Raw genomic sequence first — 22735 nt, 5'->3', positions numbered from 1 at the left:
AATGCGACTGTATTTCTTTAAAAGGGGAGTAAAGCAGTCTCTGTATCTCCCAGAAAAATGCATGTAAGTACAAAACTCCCTAGAAAAACACTCACAGATATGAAATAAAGCCCTCTAATAAGTAATTCTACTCTCCTAAACATACACCTGGCAAGAATATATCTACATATATGTTTCTAAGATAAAGCACAACTGAACATTAGTAAATCAAATTATTTTACCTTTGTCCAAAGAAACAATAAATCTTTGTAACAATAAATCTAAACAGCTTTTAACTTTAAAATTCTGAGAACATAAAACACATGGTTATGAACACTGGTTTATTTCCCTTAGTTATATTTTTCCTAATATAATAAGAAATAGTCAAAAGAGATGAGTTTTGCAGGGAAAATTGGCCGAAGGGTACTTAAAACTTAAACATAAACGTAGAGAAAATCTCCACGTTAGAAATATGCTTAGTGATTAATTCTAAAAATTATTAAGTTTTCATGTCTTTAAACAATATTGCACCTTAAACACATTTTAAACTCAAAATACTAATGATTTATTTTTATTCATAAAAGATAACTTACTTTCTCTGTAATAACAATGCAATTTCTGTTTGGACTTTCATATATTCTTGTGCCATTTTACAATGCTGTTCAAACACTGCCATAGATTCTTTGGAGTTTGGGCATGGTGCTAGAGGCTGAAAATAAATCAGGAATGTTAAAACATAATTAAATCAAACTCAGTATCTAACTGAGAGTTAAGACAGAGACTGTGATATATTTTTATAGCACTAAAGCAATGATCTTTTAAAAATAAGTGTTAAACCAGGCCTAGAAAATCTCAGTGCCCTTTTGTCAGCGTTAACTCAGATCTTAAATTTACACTTGCTGCTTTAACACTTTCTCGTTGTTACAGAGAACCATGACTAGAGTACTCTTGGCCTCTGGTTTTACATTTCAGGTTGCCAGACTTTATTATACTGAAAGATGTTTATAGCTCTCACACTCATGAGGAGACACTGAAGTACATTACTTGTATTTTCAGTAACCATGAACATGCCAAAGTACCACAAAATCTATTAAGCAGAAATGAGCTTATATGGCTTTTACATTTTAATGCACTAAAAATAAAGAGCAAAATGCTATTTTTGGCAGTCTTGAACAAAGATATGCGTATTTTAAGATGATTGTTAGAACAGGAACATATGATTTTGGCAATTTTCATTTTGATTGACTTAACTGAGAATCAGTTATTTCGGCTTGATTTTTAAAAGTTTAAGGAGATCAATTAAAAGCATAAATAAATGAATATACAGTAACAGATAGGAACACAACCATCAGCTTTAAAGATAAACTTCTGTAAAAGGAAAAAGCAAACTTTGCTGAGAAAGTACTCCTTTACCTGTAGTTGGTGATCCAGTGTAAGATAAGCCATTGGGATGGAATTATCTGATCCATTGGTATCTGAAATTAAAGCATGTATTTTATTTATTTTCTGTCACAAATGATTAGAAACAAAAAGCAAGAAAGCATGCATGAGATAATGGTATTGTTTTTCTTAGAGTAAAATAAAAGTTATTGCCGCTGGTAATTTTTGAATTCTAAAAGTAAACAGAGGACATCCAATTACAGATCATTGGAATACAACCATACTCTCACACCTACAATTTAAGTTGGCTATAAGTTGAATAGAACACAGTATATTAAAGCATGTAAGCCCTTGTTTAATTAAAAACAAAAACAGTGATATGGGACGTTTATATTTTAAATTCAGTCGTAACTAACTCTACCTAATCAAATCCCACATTCTTTCTTTCCTTGATCATGCTAAGTTTACTCTAAGGCTGTGTCAACTCCGGCAACATCAGTGTTCCTTCACAGGGAAAGGGGGAAAGCAAGAGGCACTTTCTCTTCCAGTGGATCACCTTCAATTAGTATAGATTCTAACATGAGCTGCCCATCCCACTCCTCCCAATGAGAATCACTGCAGAAAATGAGCGATGTTATTGACGGGAGTATATTACACACATTGACAGTATGGAAACTGTGACTCAGTATCATGCCAAAAACAGTTAAAAGGGTTAATTCAAACAACCAGCCAATTTCATCACACTATTTGAACAGATAGGTTTTGTTTGTATTTCAAAAGAGGTAAAACTGCCATAACAACTTGCAAGAGAAGCATGGGATGGTTGCTTCCCAATATTAACATTTGTGTACAACAGTTCCAGAAGCAGGAAGAATCACTGTGAAGTAATATGGACTTTTCTACTTCAGAAGTAGCTGCTTTCCCATCGTTTATAATAGAGAACAAGTGAGCTAAACAAGTGAGCTGTTCAGCCCTTTTTCTGATAAGCGACTCCTTGAAAGAGTGGTGTGGATGAAGGCAGGCAAGGTCAGGACGGCCGCAAGGCTCTGCCTCAAATGCAATAGGAAACCAAGACAGTTTGATGGTTCAGTAACCTCCTAATTTACTGCTGACTGATATTCTAGCTTCAGTTTTTTTTTAAAAGGCCATGAAGAATGTTCTTGCAAATAACTCCAGAAGCGAAGCTAAATCAGACCAAATGAGATAATGCATGTAAGGAATACCGTGCAGTGCTAGCTAGCCTATGGTGAACACTCAACACGCGGTGCTGGTGGTGGTTATTATTATTGTTTTAAAATTATTGTTATTGATACTAAACGAAGAATTGGGAAAGGAGGGCAATTTTAAACACTCAAGTTTACATTTCAGATTAAAAAAGTAATGTTAATCAAATACTGGAGTGCAATAAAGAAGGAATAACAGAGGACTGCCTAAGAGAGCCTTTACCCTAAAATTATATATTAACATAAAGGTTTTTCTGAAATGGCTAAATAAGAAATACATTTATTTCTCTGACGAAACCTCTCCCCACCCCATTACAATAGTTTCAAATAATGCTCCCACCAAACACTGCTTTCCACAAAATTAAACTGATTAAAAGTGACTTCCCTCTGACCTTACTGGAAAAATTAAGTGTCTTGAAAGAGTTTTTTCAACTTAATATTTCCACTCCTATTGCTCTTTCTTAAATCTTTGATACTTGATATCTCCTATTAAATCAGTCCCCTATATCCGATACATATTTCAGAATTAAATATATCAGTGTTTCACAGTATTCTGGGGGTGAAAAAAAAAGTCCAAGGATTGTGCTAGTCAAACAATTTTAAAGCCCTTTGAGAGTGGGGAACTTAAGGTCCTTTATTGAATTTCATCTGTTCTCTGAAACCAAGACATGAGATTTTCTCACTTAAACTGAAATTTAGCTTTCAGTTTCTGGTTACAAGACAGCAAGGCTATGCCACAAGTTTGTCTTTTAATTGCTGATCAAATGTAACCTCTTTTCCTAAATGTCCAGATTCACACTGATTTGGTTAAGTTAGGTGGAATCTCTTTTCTAGCCCCTTAAACACAATACTTATAACTATCTCATATTCTCTATGTGCTCCCTTCATGTGGAATGCTGTCTTCTCCTTTCTGCTTTATGACTAAAGAACAATAGTGACTAATCTCACTATTTTACAAAAAAGTCACAGACTATGCCAGGATTATGCTTATTTATAACTATTAAAACATTCGGTGTAGTAGTTTGTTATACAGCATGATGAATTTATTTTTAATGTGTCGGTATTATAACTGTAATCAGAATGCAAGCAATGGGGCATGTCTTATATTTCTATCTTTGCAAAGTACTAAGAACAGGACAAACTCTTGAGTGAATGTTCCCCCTGTGCACCGTTCCCCGCCCACTGTGGGACCCTCTACTGGGTCTAGGCATCTCTTTCACTAGCTGCTTTTGGGTATGTATGTCTTTCTCTATCCCCAATACATTCTAAGTAGAAACCCAAGAGTACTTATGTGTTATGATTATTAAATCATTGTGCTCTTTTTCTCTGAAAAAGCACAAAAACCTCTGCCCTTTTAAATTAAAAAATCTAATTAATTACATTGTTTTAACTTATGTAGGCACTTCTAATTTTTTTCTGGGTCAGTGGGCCTTCAAAGAAAAAGGTTTTACCTGTCTCTTTCCTACAATTTATTCTGTTAGCTTGATTATCAATATTTTTCTTAGAAACAGTGCAAAGCTGAACTTCATTAATTATAAACTTAAACCAGATTCTCAACTTCTAAAATTGTATTCAAAATATTTAAAAACGATAACCACACATTTGCAGTGTATTTCAAGGCAAAGTCAAAATTCAGTTGATACTGCAACCTGGACCTATGTATGATGTCTAGCTATTGCTATTTTGTGGTATTTTAGGTCCCAGAAAAGAAACAAAATGCAGCAGTTAAGTGAGAGGGACTTAGGAGAATTTTGATTTTTCCCTCATGAATTCACTATCTGCCACACGTTGACTGGCATGTCTAGATTAGTCCAGGCTGAAGTGAGGAGACCCACCAAATGCTGTAATGTCAGGGCGAGCATGCCCTCACCGAAGGATGTAGGAACCAAAAAGAGCTGACACTACCTGAATGTTAATGATCAAATCTGTCGAGAGCATTTCCCTGCCCACCTCTGAGGAGAAGTACGTCATGATAAATTCTGCACATGTGCTGAGTAGTGGTGAATGTTCTGGATAATCCTAGGCTGTGCTGTGCTGAGGGTGAAACTTAGGAGTTTTTGCCGCCAATGAATTTAAACTTACTAAAACTAGTGAGTACACCCAAGGCTAAACATAGTTCTATCTTACATGACGTGGAGAAAAGCCACCCAGTTAATTTTTTAAATTAAATTATGAACTTGACTAAACCATGACAAGTATCTATAAACACTTGTAAGCAGAATTTTAGTTTGTAAAGACAGAAAGCTGACTTTTTAATTGCCACAATTAATAACATAGTTGATCTTATATAAAATCCCAAGTTGTTTAATTTTCCAAGATCTAAGAGATCATCTTCCTTCTCTGACATAGTAACATATAGATAATTTTTACAGAAGTATATTGCTGTGTATTTATCAAGGTATCCCCTTAATGCTAAAGAAAAGTTAATTCTATTATGGCACATAATTTCCTGCTTACCCATAATGAAATTATTCCCTTACTACCTTCAGACAGGCAGGTTTTAATACTAATATTTTGATTCTGACCAGTTAGTTTTTCATGCTGGGAGTTTTAATAACTCTTACAAGGCTTTTAAAAGTCTATTTAACAGAATATTTACGTAACTGAAATGAGGTCTCCCTCTCAGTTAAAAATGATTCAAAAGGTTAATGGTCAGAAATGCTTTTCTTATCAAGGTACATAATATCTTGTATTTTTAAAACAAGACTGAGATGAAGATGATTATTTTACCATTCTGATTTTAGTTATCAAAAGATGAGAATTTACTACTATCATTGAGAAGGATGGATTGCAATAGGACAATCAGACTGAAATATCAAGAATAGAGTATCTTCCTATTTGAAAAAAGTCCCCAAACAAACCATCTTCAAAATACATGTTTAGTATCTGGGGGAAAAAAACACATGGGGCAAGGTAGTCTCTGTCTTAGCACTCAAAAAGGCATTTTAAAATTTATTGCTAAATATTTGATCTTATTAACAGGAAAATCTAAACTACTGTATAATGCCTGCCTTTGTAAGCATTAGAGTAATGACATGATTAAATGAACATAAACATGATAAATTCAACTTTATAATTATAATGAGGAAATAAACTGGTCACCTGTGGAATCATCAGGGGTCCATGGATGACTGCGAGCTGGCTTTTCTGAGGTTGGTCCTGAGGTAGTGATCATTCTGACGCTAGGACTGGATGACCTACTGCTCACCTGCAAGAAGTGACAGGAGGAACAAAGTGTGATTTTGATATGAAAACAAAAATAACAAGAGAAAATTTCCATTCTAAGACACAGGAGAGACTTCCATTTCTATCAGAAGAGGTCCCAAAACACTTGCAAAAAACAAATAAATCCTCTAAGAATATTAGATAAATATACATATGTTAAAAAAATTTATATGCACTCACATAAAATACCTCTTAAAAAACTGATAAGCTTGCAAGGAAGTAAGGGAAAAGCTCTGAGACCAGAAATAAAGTCTAGCAAGTGCTTAAGCTGCTAGCCCTGGGAATTCAATTGAACCCCAATGGCATGTAGCTTTTGTTCTGACTGCCTGCAGCACTCAGAGAAACAGGCATAAAGTCTTGCGTCTTTGTTGGATGTGAGTAGGACTGGCGAACACCCTGCTTAAAGCCAAAACCCAAGAAAGGCTTCACTCTCAGTAAACTAGGGAAAAAAACCTACCCTACAAAAGCAATAGCAGGACTTCCCTGGGGGCGCAGTGGTTAAGAATCCGCCTGCCAATGCAGGGGACACGGGTTTGAGTCCTGGTCCGGGAAGACTCCACATGCCGTGGAGCACCTAAGCCCGTGCACCACAATTACTGAGCCTGCGCTCTAGAGCCCATGTGCCACAACTACTGAAGCCCGTATGCCTAGAGCCCGTGCTCCACGACAAGAGAAGCCACAGCAATGAGAAGCCCATGCACCACAACGAAGAGTAGCCCCCGCTTGCTGCAACTAGAGAAAGCCCGTGTGCAGCAACGAAGACCCAATGCAGCCAAAAATAAATAAATAAATTAAAAAAAAAAGAAATTTATTATCAAGGTGGGTTAGCCTTGCTCAACAATATAATACAGCAAAAAATGATCATCAATAAACAATATTTAAATAATTAATGATGATGCAGACCACCTGAAGGCAAAACACTTGAAACTGAAGAGGTCTAGGATTACTTTACCTTGCACTGCATTCAGTTTTATATGCAAGACAGAGTGATAGAGTATATTGTGTGCTTTTGGAATCAGATCTGGATTCAAAACTTGGTTACAGCAATTACTGGCCAGTGTAAGGGAAGTAAAGACTTAGGTAAGTTCCTCTAACCCTCAGTTTATCCACCTGCAAAATGGGGCAAATAAAAAGTACCAAACTTATAGGGTTAAGATTTAAATAATATATATTAAAGGCCTGACATTAAAGGCACGAAATGGGTGCACAATAAATAAAAGGCAGCCGTTACTGTTGAAGTTCTCTAGTTGATCTGGGCGTAAGTCTGATCTGCCCAAATAAGCTCCTGGAGACTGGGCCTTTTTGGTACTGTCAATGCACCCTGGCCAAAGGCTACCACAAACACACCGGTAGTGGAGTGAGTTGGGTTTAGTATTTGTTGCAGTAAAGCAAAGCGCTCACCCTGGGGCACTTTGGGGTGTAAGAGGGTTTTAGAAAGAGCTTACTAGAGGATCTGGGCTTTTGTTGAATGATCTTGAGGAGGCTCCAAGGAAAGAGGCGTTCACTCTAGATTGGCTACTGTCAGCAAGCAGTGGCAATTCTACAGGGAGGGCAGTCTAGAGTCAGGGTAAAGAAGCATCAGTCACTCATATCCGCTTGGAGAGGGCAATGTTTGTATTTTGTGGGTGGCACAGTGACCTTGTTTTTGTCTGTGCTTAGACAACACTATAAAATGGTCTTGTTTCGTCTCATTTTATCATGGTCTCAGAGTCACTTTGTCTATTGGTGTTCTGAGATATTCTTTATGTCCAGCTTCTAACAACACCAAGGCTTTAGTATCAGTTCCTGGATATCAGGGGCAGCTTTTTTCTCAGTATCTTCTCAAATGGAGGCCAAATCCATTACATGTGCTTAATGAGCTTCCTGAATTAATAAAAACCTTAATCAATTAATTTAAAAGTGAGTTGTATGTTGTGTGGATGCAATCTTTTACATGAATACTTACACAACCACTTTTAATTAAGAAGCTTGCTACGTTCACTATTCCTCCTCTCAATAGAAATGGCAGTATAAAAACAACCAATTTAATTTTAGTTGACAGATGAAAAGTTTAAGTGATTTTATTAAGATCAGTCTCGAATCAAGAGTCATAGTAGAAACTCTCATCAGATCACTTTCCCCTATGAGATGTGACAGTAAACTTCATTAGTAAGCTCTCTCTTTTCCTCTGATGATTGTACTGACTGGGCAAATACTTTTATGTTCTTTATCAATTTCCATGGCCAAAACAAACAAAAAAAAACTGCTATGCATCTGTTTAATCACTGCTTAGCCAGATTTTAAAAAGAACTATACCTTCAATTTTGAAAATCCAGATTATGCACATTTTTCTTCTTCAAATAATGAATGTTATTTTCAGTAGTAATTAAAAAGATTTAATGGTCATTTATCATAACATTTTCAGGGGAAAATGTTTTCATAGTATATAAGGATTACCATTTGTCATTCTCACCCCAAACTGGATATTAGGCATTTTAAGTTTGTAATACTTAAGTAATTCTGAAAGAGCAGATCAGTTTTAAAAACTGGCTAGACAAGGGCTACACAGCACCTGCTTTAGAATAGGTTTTACCACCATAACAAACTCCCCCTCACTCTGAATCTTTTGGAGTAGTCCATAACAATTCATGCAGGTGACCGTCCCACAATCAAAGTCTGCCTCAGTTCCAGTGTTTTATAGAAGAAAATGGTAATGATCAAAGTCTCAAGTAATACGGAGTTTGTGAGGAAATAAGCAAGGCTTGGTATGGTGAGGTCAGTGCTGAAATATAGCAATGCCTTTATTACAGAATACAGAGAAGAGCACTGGCACTGGCAGATGCTCCTGAACTGTCTCAGAGCAAGCCGCTCATTCCTAGTCAAAGGGAGAACACTTGGCTAGAGTTTCTCATAACTGGAATGTCAATGGCAATAGTAAATAGCATTAAAAAGACTGAGCTCATCAAGCCTCTAAGGAATCAAAGCAAATACCAGATGTCAAGCTATCTGTTACTAAATGCCCTGCTTAATACTTTAAGTATTTGAGGGGAGAGAAAGTGGGAAACTTCATTCAAAACTTCTGGCATCTCACGAAAGCAGATATACTGAAAGAGCTGCTATTAAATAAATAAAACCAAGATTTAAGGTCACCTAATATCATAAAATATATAATAAATTAATATGTATTATGTATATATATTATATGTACATATGTGTGTATGTATGTATTTGATTATGTGTATGGGTATTGCGAGAAATAAAAATATTTCCAGATATAAATGAAGATCAAGGCTATCTATCATTTAAATATCTCAAGTGGTTTTGTTAGTTAAGTTAGCTGATGGCTAGAAAAGGTTTTCAAATTTTTATTAATGACTACAAAGAATCTCTAAAATTTCAAGTGTGTTATAAAAATGAAATAATAATAAAACACCTTTTAGATGAAAAGCACTAATACATTTTACCAAAAATTAAATCCCATTGTTTATAACATATAATCCTATAATTTTTCATGAATATGGACCATATGTGGTATTTTTATTACTTCAGATGCATGCTATAGTCTTAAAATTTATTTATTTCAGCAAAACTGAAAGTAACAACAAAACCTCATAATTAGTTTTCAATTCATTTTAAGAATGTGATATAAATTATATATGTTAAGTCTATTGACCTGAGTAACAGAAAAAGCAATGACTGCTACTTTTATATACTTGGTTGGTTAAAACTCTGCACTCGTCAGAAATGGCTTAAATTATAGCACTGTCTGGGTCATCTACAGAGAGGTAAGGGGCATTTAGAAGAACATCCAGAAATATAAAGATGAAGAATAAAAACCTGAACAACTGGGATAGAAGACTTTCTAGAGTTTATCCATCTGCTTAGTAAATACTGTCCTAAGGATGTTACACAAAAATATAAATCTAGGGGATATGACGAATTAAAAGATGTTAAGAGTCCACCAAGTATGTCAGTGCCTGTGATCCCGGAGGAGCTGACATCTTTTGGGGAGATATTTATTCCCCTCATTAGTAAAAAGGAGATAATACTAATGATTCATTTTAGAGAACAATGTTAATGACAAATTGTTAAATTACAAAATTGAATACTTCCTTATTAAAGCATATATAAAAACCACATAACATACATAGAGCACTATTGAATTAATCAACCTATTTTCACAAATTTTCATTCAAGTTAAATCAATAATGGCATCTATACATTTTTTCTCTTAAGTATTTAAGTTCTGGTGATAACGAATTTCTCTATCATAATTTTAGTCAACTCATAAAACTAATTTTGCAGACTATATATATATATATATATATATATATATATTATAGTTAATTCTTGATTTCTGCCCATTACTATTCTTCAAAGACAGAGAATTCAAATATTAAGTCTTACCTGACCAGGTTCTGTTCCAGTAACAGTCAAGTCTTGGATGGATCTACGTCTTGGCTGCCCGTTGCCTTTTAAAAAATAAAAGAAGTAAAATACTGAAATCTACTTGAAGAGACAATATGGGTTTAACTGCTACAGGAGGAAGTTGGAATCTGTTGCTCCTTGGATCTACACAAAATGTTTGTGAGAAAAATAAGTGAGTTTATTGCCTAAAAAAAAAAAAAGAGTGAAAGAAAGATGTAAGGAGAGGAAGAGAAACAGCTATAGTATTTTAACTGAAAAGTTGCTGGCCTACAACAAAGTATGTCCTGATACAATAACCACTCCTACTACACGAAGAGCTGCTGAATTCTCTTCTACCATCTTCTGTCATGTGTTTAAATAGATGAATGCTTGGGGGCTGGGGCTGATGACGGCATCTATTTCAAGGGCCTTACGTTACAGTTTCTACAGCAAGACAGCTAGCAGGTTGTAAGCCATGACTGACTTTAACCAACAGCAGTACCTGGTTTGATTCAGGTCCTGAAAGGATGCTTAGGCTTGAATTTATTACACTGAGTCACACTTACCTAATCCCATTAGTCTTTGTCAGAATCTAGTAGTTTATTATTTGTGAACAACAAGTCTTAATTTCCTAGTGGAGATGAATGACTCTCATTCCATTCCCAAATATACAGTTTGTTGAAATGGGCTAGTGTGTTAATCCTGCTTCAGGAACGTCTATGCTAAAAATAATTTAATTAAAAATCAGTTTATGAAAGAACTCTACAAATGTAAGTCTTCAGTAAAATGGAATGAATTAATCAACAGCTTCACTCAGCACTTTTACTTGGGAATAGGGCTGTTTATACAGTATCTTCTAAGATGAGAGATCAGCTGTCTAAAAGGAAACACCAAAATATTATGAGTAACAGCTGACAAAAAAGTCAAAATTCTTTTGACTCTGAAAGCTATATTATGTAATTTCTTAACTAGTGGGCAGCACTCAGATCTTGTACTCGAATAGTTGTGGCCTGATTAGCAGACAGAATTCATTCTTAAAATTTTGTATTTCCATAACCTTCAGTATCTTATTTTAAACCAATCAGCAATATAATTTAGCATCTTAATCAAGGTGACCCTATTGTTCTGCACATAAACTAAAAGGTCCTTACAACAGAAGAATAATGTTTAATGCAATAATACGTGTAGTGAACAGAAAAACTCAAATTTACAGCCACCTTGAAAGTGTAACTCTTTTCTATTTAAAGCTATGTTTTAGAATTCTTTGCATAATCTTAACTCAAATTTACTTCGAGTTTCATTTTATTCCAAGCTCCAACTTTCAATTAAATTTGACATAACAACAAACTGCACATTTACTCAATCAGGCACATTAAGATATTTCTGTGAAAACTTTTAATTATCCCTGTTTCCCGGGGACAAAAAGGATCCCTACCACCATGACGAATAAGCAATTTCAGGCACATTTCATTCGACACAATCATTCTAAAATTAGCTTAGATGAGACAGGCTTGTAAAAGTGTCTGGAATTCTCTTTTCAGATTAGCAACATTTGTGAATCTCGGGAACCACCCAGCACACGTGTCTAAAAATCAGTACATCACCATTGCAATAACAACAAAAACAAGCTCCAATCTAGGTGAGGGAAGGAGGAAAGGGGAATAAAAGCTTTTAAGTAGGGTAAAGGAGAGCTGACAGTTAACAAATGCCATAAAATGAGAAATCTTCAAGCTACAATATGAGTCAAAGCAAGCAATACTAGGTAATGCATTTTCATTAGCATAACCATGGCAGAAACCATCTGGCAAACAGTTCAGACAAAGCAAAAAAGGACTACAATCAACAAATACTTGTTGCTCCAATATTAAGTTTTAAGTCATAATTTAGAAATATGAATGTAAAAAACATCAAGCTCCTATTATCGCAAATGAAAATTACTGGGTGTGTACTCAGTAAATTTAGATTGATTTTGAATTTTTTGGTAACTAAACACTAATTTAGAAACTAACTCTACACTTTTTCAGGGTTCTTTAATATGTGCATAACTATATTACACATGGCAGTACAAAGGAAAAAAGAAGTAGAAATGAGGGACAATATGATGTTAACAGATGCTTAATCAAGGAATATGAAACCTGTAAATGATGTCGTAAGTATTTTATTCTGTAATGAATTCTGGAACTTTCACGACTTCGGGCAGGGAACAAATGATATTTTTAAGAATAACTTTTCTAAGTAAGAGCAACAAAAGGAATACACTATAGCCCTAAGCCCCTCCCCCACCTAACAGGGTGGTTGGAATGGCAGCTGATAGGTTGATCATTTCTACCACACTAAAACAAAATCCATCTCTTCAAAAAGCTGCTCTTTTTAAGTACAACTGACTTCCTGAGCTGGTATTTGAAAGTCATCACAGAGTCTCTCCAGAGACTGCTGGATCAGGTCCCAGAGAGTAATTCTTGAGGTTTTTCTTATTGGTTTCCTTACCTGAACTACTTATATTTTCCTATGTTCCAACTTCCTGAAGACTCTCTTCATGTAAAAATCAACACATTTTCCTGGAGACATCTCTTAAACAAAATGTTGGAAATTCTGATATTCATAAGTTTTTTTTTTTTTTTTTAATTTTTATTTATTATTTATTTATTATGTTTATTTTTGGCTGTGTTGGGTCTTCGTTTCTGTGTGAGGGCTCTCTCCAGTTGCGGCGAGTGGGGGCCACTCTTCATCGCAGTGCGCGGGCCTCTCACTATCGCGGCCTCTCTTGTTGCGGAGCAGAGGCTCCAGACGCTCAGGCTCAGTAGTTGTGGCTCACGGGCCCAGCCGCTCCGCGGCATGTGGGATCCTCCCAGACCAGGGCTCGAACCCGTGTCCCCCGCATTGGCAGGCAGACTCTCAACCACTGCGCCACCAGGGAAGCCCCCATAAGTTTTGAATACCAAAAATTATGGGACACTAACCTTATGTGTAAAATACACAAGATTTAAAAAATTCACACAGCACTATACACTGCAGGATTATACTAATGCTTCATGGTAAACTGAATATGTAATTTAAAAATATATGTTAACTGACACTGCAGAAATACAAAGGATCATGAGAGATTACTACAAGCAACTATATGCCAATAAAATGGACAACCTGGAAGAAATGGACAAATTCTCAGAAAAGCACAACCTTCCGAGACTGAACCAGGAAGAAATAGAAAATATAAACAGACCAATCACAAGAACTGAAATTGAAACTGTGATTAAAAATCTTCCAGCAAACAAAAGCCCAAGACCAGATGGCTTCACAGGCGAATTCTGTCAAACATTTAGAGAAGGGCTAACACCTATCCTTCTCTAACTCTTCCAAAATATAGCAGAGAGAGGAACACTCCCAAATTCATTGTGAGGCCACCATCACCCTGATACCAAAACCAGACAAAGATGTCACAAAAAAAGAAAACTACAGGCCAATATCGCCGATGAACGTAGATGCAAAAATCCTCAACAAAATACTAGCAAACAGAAGCCAACAGCACATTAAAAGGATCATACACCATGATCAAGTGGGATTTATCCCAGGAATGCAAGGATTCTTCAATATACGCAAATCAATGTGACACACCATATTAACAAACAGAAGGTTAAAAACCATGTGATTATCTCAGTAGATGCAGAAAAAGCTTTTGACAAAATTCAACACCCATTTATGATAAAAACTCTCCAGAAAGTAAGCATAGAGGGAACCTACCTCAACATAATAAAGGTCATATATGACAAACCCACAGCCAACAGCGTTCTCAATGGTGAAAAACTGAAACCGTTTCCACTAAGATCAGGAACAAGACAAGGTTGCCCACTCTCACCACTATTATTCAACATAGTTTTGGAAGTTTTAGCCACAGCAATCGGAGAAGAAAAAGAAATTAAAAGAAGTAAAACTGTCACTGTTTGCAGATGACATGATACTATACATAGAGAATCTAAAGATGCTACCAGAAAACTACCAGAGCTAATCAATGAATCTGGTAAAGTAGCAGGATACAAAATTAATGCACAGAAATCTCTTGCATTCCTATATACTAATGATGAAAAATCTGAAAGAGAAATTAAGGAAACACTCCCATTTACCACTGCAACAAAAAGAATAAAATACCTAGGAATAAACCTACCTAAGGAGACAAAAGACCTGTATGCAGAAAACTATAAGACACTGATGAAAGAAATTAAAGATGATACAAACAGATGCAGAGATATACCATGTTCTTGGATTGGAAGAATCAACATTGTGAAAATGACTCTACTACCCAAAGCGATCTACAGATTCAATGCAATCCCTATCAAACTACCAATGGCATTTTTCACAGAACTAGAACAAAATATTTCACAATTTGTATGGAAACACAAAAGACCCCGAATAGCCAAATCAATCTTGAGAAAGAAAAATGGAGCTGGAGGAAATCAGGCTCCCAGAGTTCAGACTATACTACAAAGCTACAGTTATCAAGACAGTATGGTACTGGCACAAAAACAGAAATACAGATCAATGGAACAGGATAGAAAGCCCAGAGATAAACCCATGCACATATGGTCACCCTATCTTTGATAAAAGAGGCAAGAATACACAATGGAGAAAAGACAGTCTCTTCAATAAGTGGTGCTGGGAAAACTGGACAGCTACATGTAAAAGAATGAAATTAGAACACTTCCTAACACCATACACAAAAATAAACTCAAAATGGATTAAAGACCTAAATGTAAGGCCAGATACTATAAAACTCTTAGAGGAAAACATAGGAGGAACACTCTTTGACATAAATCACAGCAAGATCCTTTTTGACCCACCTCCTACAGAAATGGAAATAAAAACAGAAATAAACAAATGGGACCTAATGAAACTTAAAAGCTTTTGCACAGCAAAGGAAACCATAAACAAGATGAAAAGACAACCCTCAGAATGGGAGAAAATACTTGCAAACGAAGCAAGTGACAAAGGATTAATCTCCAAAATATACAAGCAGCTCATGCAGCTCAATATCAAAAAAACAAACAACCCAATCCAAAAATGGCCAGAAGACCTAAACAGACATTTCTCCAAAGAAGATATACAGACTGCCAATGAACACATGAAAGGATGCTCAACATCACTAATCATTAGAGAAATGCAAATCAAAAGTACAACGAGGTGTCATCTCACACCGGTCAGAACGGCCATCATCAAAAAATCTACAAACAATAATTGCTGGAGAGGGTGTGGAGAAAAGGGAACCCTCTTGCACTGTTGGTGGGAATGTAAATTGATACAGCCACTATGGAGAACAGTATGGAGGTTCCTTAAAAAACTAAAAATAGAACTACCATATGAGGGGGAAAACTGTGGTGGGGTGGGGATGGTGGTGTGCTGAATTGGACGATTGGGATTGACATGTATACACTGATTTGTATAAAATTGATGACTAGTAAGAACCTGCAGTATAAAAAACCAAACAAACAAAACAACTAATACTAAACTTTCATTGGGTTATCTGTATGGAAGTATGTTAATATAAATGTTTCAGACATTATGTGAAATTTCTAAAAATCTTATATGTTCTGGTATAATGTTATAAGTCATAATTCTAGTTATTACTTTAAAATGTATATCTCAGAAAAAACTAAATTTCCTTGTCAATTGCATTATTATGAACTTCCATCAAATCTTTAACCGTGGTCATTTTTAAGTCGTTTGTCAGTTACAGACAGTTCTGGGTGTACTCTGATGCTTTTGCAAATATGTTCCTATAAAAGGGTTTCATCTTCAAGGAATTCATAGAAAAGACTCTGACAAGTACAGGTTTCTGGTAACTGACTGTAGTGCTGAACTGAATGAATAAGCATTTTCACAACTCTAATGAAAAACTGATGAACTCATAAAAGTGCTAACAAAAGATCAAGATGAAAAAAAAATTAATTACATGGGACTGAGCGAACTGATGAGGATGATTATAATCTTTGTGACTTTCTGTTTGAATTAAAAAAAAAAAATTCCACAAGGACTCAGAGGCAAAGAATATAGAAATCAATTTTCACTGCAAAGTAAAGGAGCTGTTACAGTGGAGGATTACTGGACTGAATGTCAATATTATGACATAGTATGAGTGTGTTTCATGTTTGGTAATTGCAATCATTGTTGCTTTTGTTGTGGTCAAAAAAAACAAAACAAAACAAAAAAAAACTACCATATGACCCAAAAATCCCACTACTGGGCGTATACCCTGAGAAAACCATAATTCAAAAAGAGTCATATATCACAATGTTCATTGAAGCCCTATTTACAATAGTCAGGACATGGAAGCAACCTAAGTGTCCATCGACAGATGAATGGATAAAGAAGATGTGGCACATATATACAATGGAATATTACTCAGCCATAAAAAGAAACGAAATTGAGTTATTTGTAGTGAGGTGGATGGACGTAGAGTCTGTCATACAGAGTGAAGTAAGTCAGAAAGAGAAAAACAAATGCTGTATGCTAACACATATATATGGAATCTAAAAAAAAAAAAAAAAGACTGAAGAACCTAGGGGCAGGACAGGAATAAAGACGCAGACATAGAGAATGGACTTGAGGACATGGGGAGGAGGAAGGGTAAGCTGGGACGAAGTGAGTCACAAGAGGGAGGGGATATGGGGTATATGTACACATATAACTGATTCAGTTTGTTATAAACCAGAAACTAACACAACATTGTAAAGCAATTATACTCCAATAAAGATGTTAAAATATATATATATATATATATATATATATATATATATATATATATATATATATATTAAAGTTGGCACAAGTTTCATATTCCTTTACTAGTTTCAACAATTCTGGCTGTTTTTTTTTTTTTTAAAGATTTTTTTTGATGTGGACCATTTTTAAAGTCTTTATTGAATCTGTTACAGTACTGCTTCTGTTTTGTTTTTTTTTTTATGTTTTGGTTTTTTGGCTGCGAGGCATGTGGGATCTTAGCTCCCCGACCAGAGATCGAACCTGCACCCCCTGCATTGGAAGGCCAAGTCTTAACCACTGGACCGCCAGGGAAGTACCTGGCTGGTTTCTTAGAATAAAGCCTCCTTTAGGGTGGGGTTTTTTTCCCCCCTACCAAAGGAAAGCAATTATTATTGATGAGTTTTGCTTTCTAATAAACCTACTTCATTAGGTTAGAGTTCAATTATTTAGATTAAAGAAAAATGATCTTGGTAGACCACAATATGGTGCAAAGAGACTACCTAAATATTCACTGTAAGGTTAGATGCACTTCCTTATTTAATTAGCCACAAATATAGAATTCTGCTGAAGGTGAGGTGGCTACTCTTGGCAGAAGTAGGTATAGTATATCTCAGTAGCGCTCTCCTTGGGCCTCAGTGTCCCTAAATAAAGGTTTACAGCTGTTAATGACACTGTGCAAGGTAGGAACTTGAAGATCTAGAAAAGCTCAGTTCTTTCTATCTCATGCTCTCTTCACATTGGCGCTGCACTATTTAAAAAGGGGAAGAACTGCACTAATAATTTACGTACATACAGTTATAGGAATGTTTACAAACAGTATCTACTGGTTCTTGAACCAAATATAGTATTAGAAGGTTATATTTCCGTCCTGATGGAAAAAGCAAAGTGGTGCCCAGGTGTCTCTGCACAGTATCTCGGCCTCCAGCTGCCCAGCATTCTACAAGGTCCTCACCACTCCCCTCCACCCCCGGCACCCCCATCTAAATTACCTAAGATATTTGAAACTTCTGAAGGAGGAAAGCAACACATAGGTATTAGAAAGCTAACTACCCATTTACTTTCTGTTAAATATTATGTTTGGCCCTTGGTCCTTTCTATATTCTACTTATTCTACTTAACTATATATTAACATTTACTTTTGGAAAATACCCAATATACAACAGAGCTAAATGTACCTGACTGAAATTAAAAGTGAATGAATAGTCATTAAAATTTTCTCAGTTAAGAGATCTAAATGCAGCTGAAATCATAAGGATTCGTAAAGTTTCTTTTCAGCTTCAAGAATATTATAAACGAGAAATATCAATTAAATTCAGGGACCTGGGCAAAAATATTTTATATATATTAACAAGATTGACTCAAAACATTTGCATATTCAATCTTCTTTATCAAATCCTTAAGAACAGTATGTAAGACAGTACGTAATGCTCTTTGGTCAAAGCATTCTAAAATCCAAGTAAAAGAACCGAATAAACAAAAATCCATGTTCTTATTAAAGTCTTAAAGGGAAAAAAAAATAGAAACATTTAAAGCAATCCAATAGTATGCCACCCATTCTTTTTTCTTCAAATAAAAGTAATACAAATTAAAATGTACTGGTTGAAAAGGAGAAAGGATTATGCTTTTAAAACTCCAAGTTTTAATGGAAAACATTTAAGAAAGCCTATTTCCTTTCCTGGAAGTCTTATAATGTTCAATAAACAAATGGATTAGAAAACTAGATCAAATGGTTTAAATTCTGGGCAAGAGACTTCTACATTTACATTAACTTTGCTTAGGTAGCACACCGTTAGTGGGCAGGACCTTCTTCACAAATGAAGAGTTAGCAAAATGTCATACTCTATTGGTAATTTGCTCATAATTATGTGTCTTGCTTGGTAAAAAGGAGCCAGATCGATCTATAGCCACTCTCTGTGGGCAGGGGAAAGTGGAAGGAAGGTTTGTCCATACCAAAGTTTGCCAATACCTCTTTAGAGCCAGGGCCAAGGTAGAAGGGGTACAAAAAATTGTGTAGTCTGATCCATAGGAAGCCCTGAGGTATTAAAGGTTCATTTTTGCACAACCTGAGAGACTGTTAAATTGATGAATATTGGTGTTAGCTGTAAGTTGCTTGTTCTTCCTCATTTGTTGGTGACAGAGTATATAATAGTGTTGAAAAGCAGGCAAAACACAAGATTTAAATTTGCTGACCTATGACTAGGTTAGGCATTTTAGTCATTATAAAGATGTATTAAAAAAAATCTTTAGAGTAGTAGTGTGTATTTAAAAACGTTTAAAACTTGGTAAGGTTTTAAAAAATGCAAGAAACAACAAACACTTCAGAAAAGATACATTTGTACACTGCCAATAAATACACATAAAAATTTATGTGATGCTTAAATGAGCACTCCTATTAAAAAGAGGCCGTTTATTCCAAGAGGTACATTAGACAGCATACTGCACTTGGCCAAAGGAAAATATTATTGCAACTACTTATCCATAACAGATAAGATAAAAAGTACAGCTATATTTAAAAAAATGCTTACAAATGGGATCCAATGCTAATTAATGCCAGTTTGGATATATCAAGAAGTATCTGGTAATATAACCACAGAGCTTGTAGGGAAACCAACCTCGAGGAAAAAAATTCTAGAAGGTATTAAAAAATTGGGGGAATTAAATTTCGTCCTCCTTTACAATTAAAATGGCCATGTAAGACATTTGAGATATTCCCAAAGCACGGGTTTTATCTTTATGTTTAACTTAAAAGTATAACCTAAGAACAAATTAATGTTTAGCTTTTATGTCCAATTGTTTCAATTCCAGTGCTTGCATCCTTTTATTAAAGGAAGTGAAACTGATTAGGTTAATGTTTGAATATCTGGGAAAAAACCCAACAAGAATATTTAATAAAATGTATTACCGAATAATATTTCCATTTGAACAGCATTGTTACTCTGGCAATTAAGAGCAGAATTAAGCTTTCCTGACTCCGTAAGTATCCAATGTCATAAAAAAGCGTCTCCTGGCTGAAGAGCTCACTTAAATTTAATACGAACCCTAATGAAGTGCAAGGCAGAATTATTCTAACTTCTCTGACTCAAACAAAACAAGAGAACACGGATGTAATTTGGCATCAGAAGATCTAGGATGGGATCCTGGCTGTGTGACTCTGGGAAAACCATTCAACATCATCAGATCTAAGATTTTCATCTGTAAAATGGCTATAATTTTATCTGATAACCTAGTTATAAGACTTACGAAGGTTAATTAAGATGATGTGCTTTAAACTACTTTATAGGCCACACAGCACATCTAACCAGGGTTTCTCAACCTCGGCACTGCTGACACTTCCGGCTGGATAATTCTTGGCTGTGGGAAGCTGCCCGGGACATTGCAGAACGTGTAGCGGCATCCTTGGCTTCTGTCCACCATATGCCAGTAGCACCTATTAGTTTTGACAATCAAAAATGTTTCCAGATGTTGCCAAATGTCCCCTAGGGGGCAAATTCACCCTGGAGGAGAACCACTGAGACTATCATTCTTTCTCCTCTTCTCTCTCCCTCCTTATCTTGTACACCATTGGCTATTTCACCCACTATGTGTGGGTGTATCTGTTCTTAATGCTTACCCATAAGACCCAGATTACTATTATTGTGCCATGTGCCTAAATTTTCCTGATTCCCTCAAACGTTTAAGATAATCACAGCTCAGCAGTATGTATGTTTAAATGTTGCCACTTCTTCAGTCAGAATATTATTCCCTTACGCTTGGGACCTTTCAGTGTAGAGGTAAAATGATCCTAAGTACTTTGCTAATTTTGAAAGCAGCTCATGACTCAATAAATAAAATTACTATGTGAAGAATGGGTTAACGGTATTCTCTGAACGGCAACAGTGAAAATGTTGTAAAATAAACCACTTTGATAACTAGAATAAAAGTTAATTACTCTATAAATAAAATGGTTTTGTATAGACAAAATGGCCCCTAAGAATTGTATAACTTATATTTTACACATATCTGTTATATACAAATTTTACATGTATCATAGTTCCTAGCTGCTGGAGCTCAGTAATAGTTTGTTCATTTATGTAATAGGCACATATTTATTAGACACAATGTGTGAGGCACTGAGCCAGATACTGCTGGTGCCATCAATAATAAATCACAAAGGCATGGCCTCTATCCTCAGGTTTCAGTTTACTGGAGGAGAAAAGAACTACTAGGCATTCATATATAATCCAATACTATGCTAAAAGCACAATCACAGGCAAAGGACAGTGTGCTGGAGCATTCACCTAACTACGCCCATGACTGTGCGGGGAAAACTGTATTTCCCTGTCAAAATTTCAGGGGAAGAGGTGGAGGAAAACCTAAAGCAGAAGGGTAAATAAATGATGATTTTGATAACATATATTAACCAATACTGAAGGTCACATATGCCATTTAAGTTTCTATTGAAAATGGTGATTTAGATGCATCTGTGAAATGATCACCATAAGAAATAAAAGCAATTTGCCAATATGAGACACGGAGATACCACGTGTGAGTTAGGTATAAAAACACGTAATTTGCAAGAAGATTCTCCTGATAATACACAGGAATCAGAACTGACCATAATTCTTTGGCAGGATACCAAACAGAACAGCAAATCTCATTTAGTTTTACTTCATTTCTGTTTTCTAGGCTAAGGCAAAACGGTATTTAGCAACTCTTTTCTCAACTTCATATTTCACTTGCTCCCAACAGAAAGAGGCTGGGATAGAACGCCTAGAGGGAGCCCCAAAGTAGTAACGAAGGAAGGAAAGGAGTGAAGGACAACAAATATTTTTAAAGGATTGTTTCCTCTTTCTGCTGGGTGCAAAAAAGGTCTGGGTTCAGCTCTTCCGCTCACTTAAAAGATGAGAGGAACTTGGTGGAATTCTGGACTGGTATTCTCCCTTCCGTGAAAACGTTCACTTTGCCTTCTATTTTATCCTCAGTTTTGGAGATGTGAGGTTTCCTGCCAAGCCCACTTCAGTGTAGATAAACGTATACAGTTTTTAATCTGTCTCCCTAATGACTGCATGCAAGGTATCTATTTTCACGTTCTATCAAATTGGAGCAAGAAGCATTTTTTAAGTACCAGGGATCATTATTCCAGTTCCACAGCTATTAGACCGACTCAGGTGGTCTATGATACCTGATATGACGATCTCAGGGACATCCAGAATGTTGCCAAATGAAGCAGTTTTACGGTGGCCCCGTTTAGGCTTGGAAAAGGCTGCAAAAACACATATATACAGTATACATGCAAACAACTACAAATAGTAATAGAAAACGATGAACAAAAACAGAATACTTTTCAAATAGTTATGTTAATAACACTTCATGCAGAATGGCATGCAGAACTATCTAACTTTTCATCCATGCTTAGAAAAGGCGTGATTAAGGAGCAAACAACTACCAATACAAGATGTTTCACATACTGGCTTTAATTAGCAGGAAAAAAAAATAGGGCCGAGACAAACAAAGCTGCAGGGTAATGAGAAAGCTAGATTTCAAACATGTTCATAGAAATAATCTACCTAAGTAAAACCACTGAAGTGCAATGGGGGGTCTAGGATGAAACTGGGAAGGAAAAGAGGAGTTAAAAAGAAATAAGCTGCCATATTTGTTTTAAATGAACAAACACAGGAATGTATGTCCAATTAGGTGTTTCTTGAAGTGTGCTATAAAGTAAAATTCAGTGATTAAATGATAATTACTGAATCAAAGTATGAAATGTTTATGCTTTTATAATTATAAATATTTGAACATACTTCCGGTAAACT

The 22735-nt window shown here is 35.6% G+C and overlaps 1 protein-coding gene across 4 annotated transcripts in view; it reads right to left on the bottom strand.

The window, feature by feature from the left end:
• Positions 1-22735, bottom strand: part of MAP3K7 (mitogen-activated protein kinase kinase kinase 7) — a 66601-nt gene that overhangs the window by 7819 nt on the left and 36047 nt on the right. For 3 of the 4 annotated variants that reach the window (XR_014267506.1, XR_014267507.1, XM_082475257.1), the window contains exons 12-16: positions 22105-22185; positions 10194-10258; positions 5685-5790; positions 1393-1454; positions 573-688 (exon numbers count right to left, since the gene is read on the bottom strand). Coding sequence is in view for 2 of the 4 variants with exons in the window: in XM_082475257.1 (XP_082331383.1) it covers positions 573-688; positions 1393-1454; positions 5685-5790; positions 10194-10258; positions 22105-22185 (430 nt within the window). In the remaining 2 variants the exon portion in view is untranslated. The remainder of the gene's footprint in view (positions 1-572; positions 689-1392; positions 1455-5684; positions 5791-10193; positions 10259-22104; positions 22186-22735) is intronic. The other variant, XM_082475258.1, reaches the window with a different exon arrangement.

Source organism: Balaenoptera physalus (assembly GCF_965194825.1).
Source record: "Balaenoptera physalus genome assembly, chromosome: 9".
In the NCBI taxonomy this organism is placed as follows: Eukaryota; Metazoa; Chordata; class Mammalia; order Artiodactyla; family Balaenopteridae; genus Balaenoptera; species Balaenoptera physalus.
Note: the sequence above shows the minus strand (reverse complement) of the source record. Positions and strands in the feature narration are given on the sequence as shown.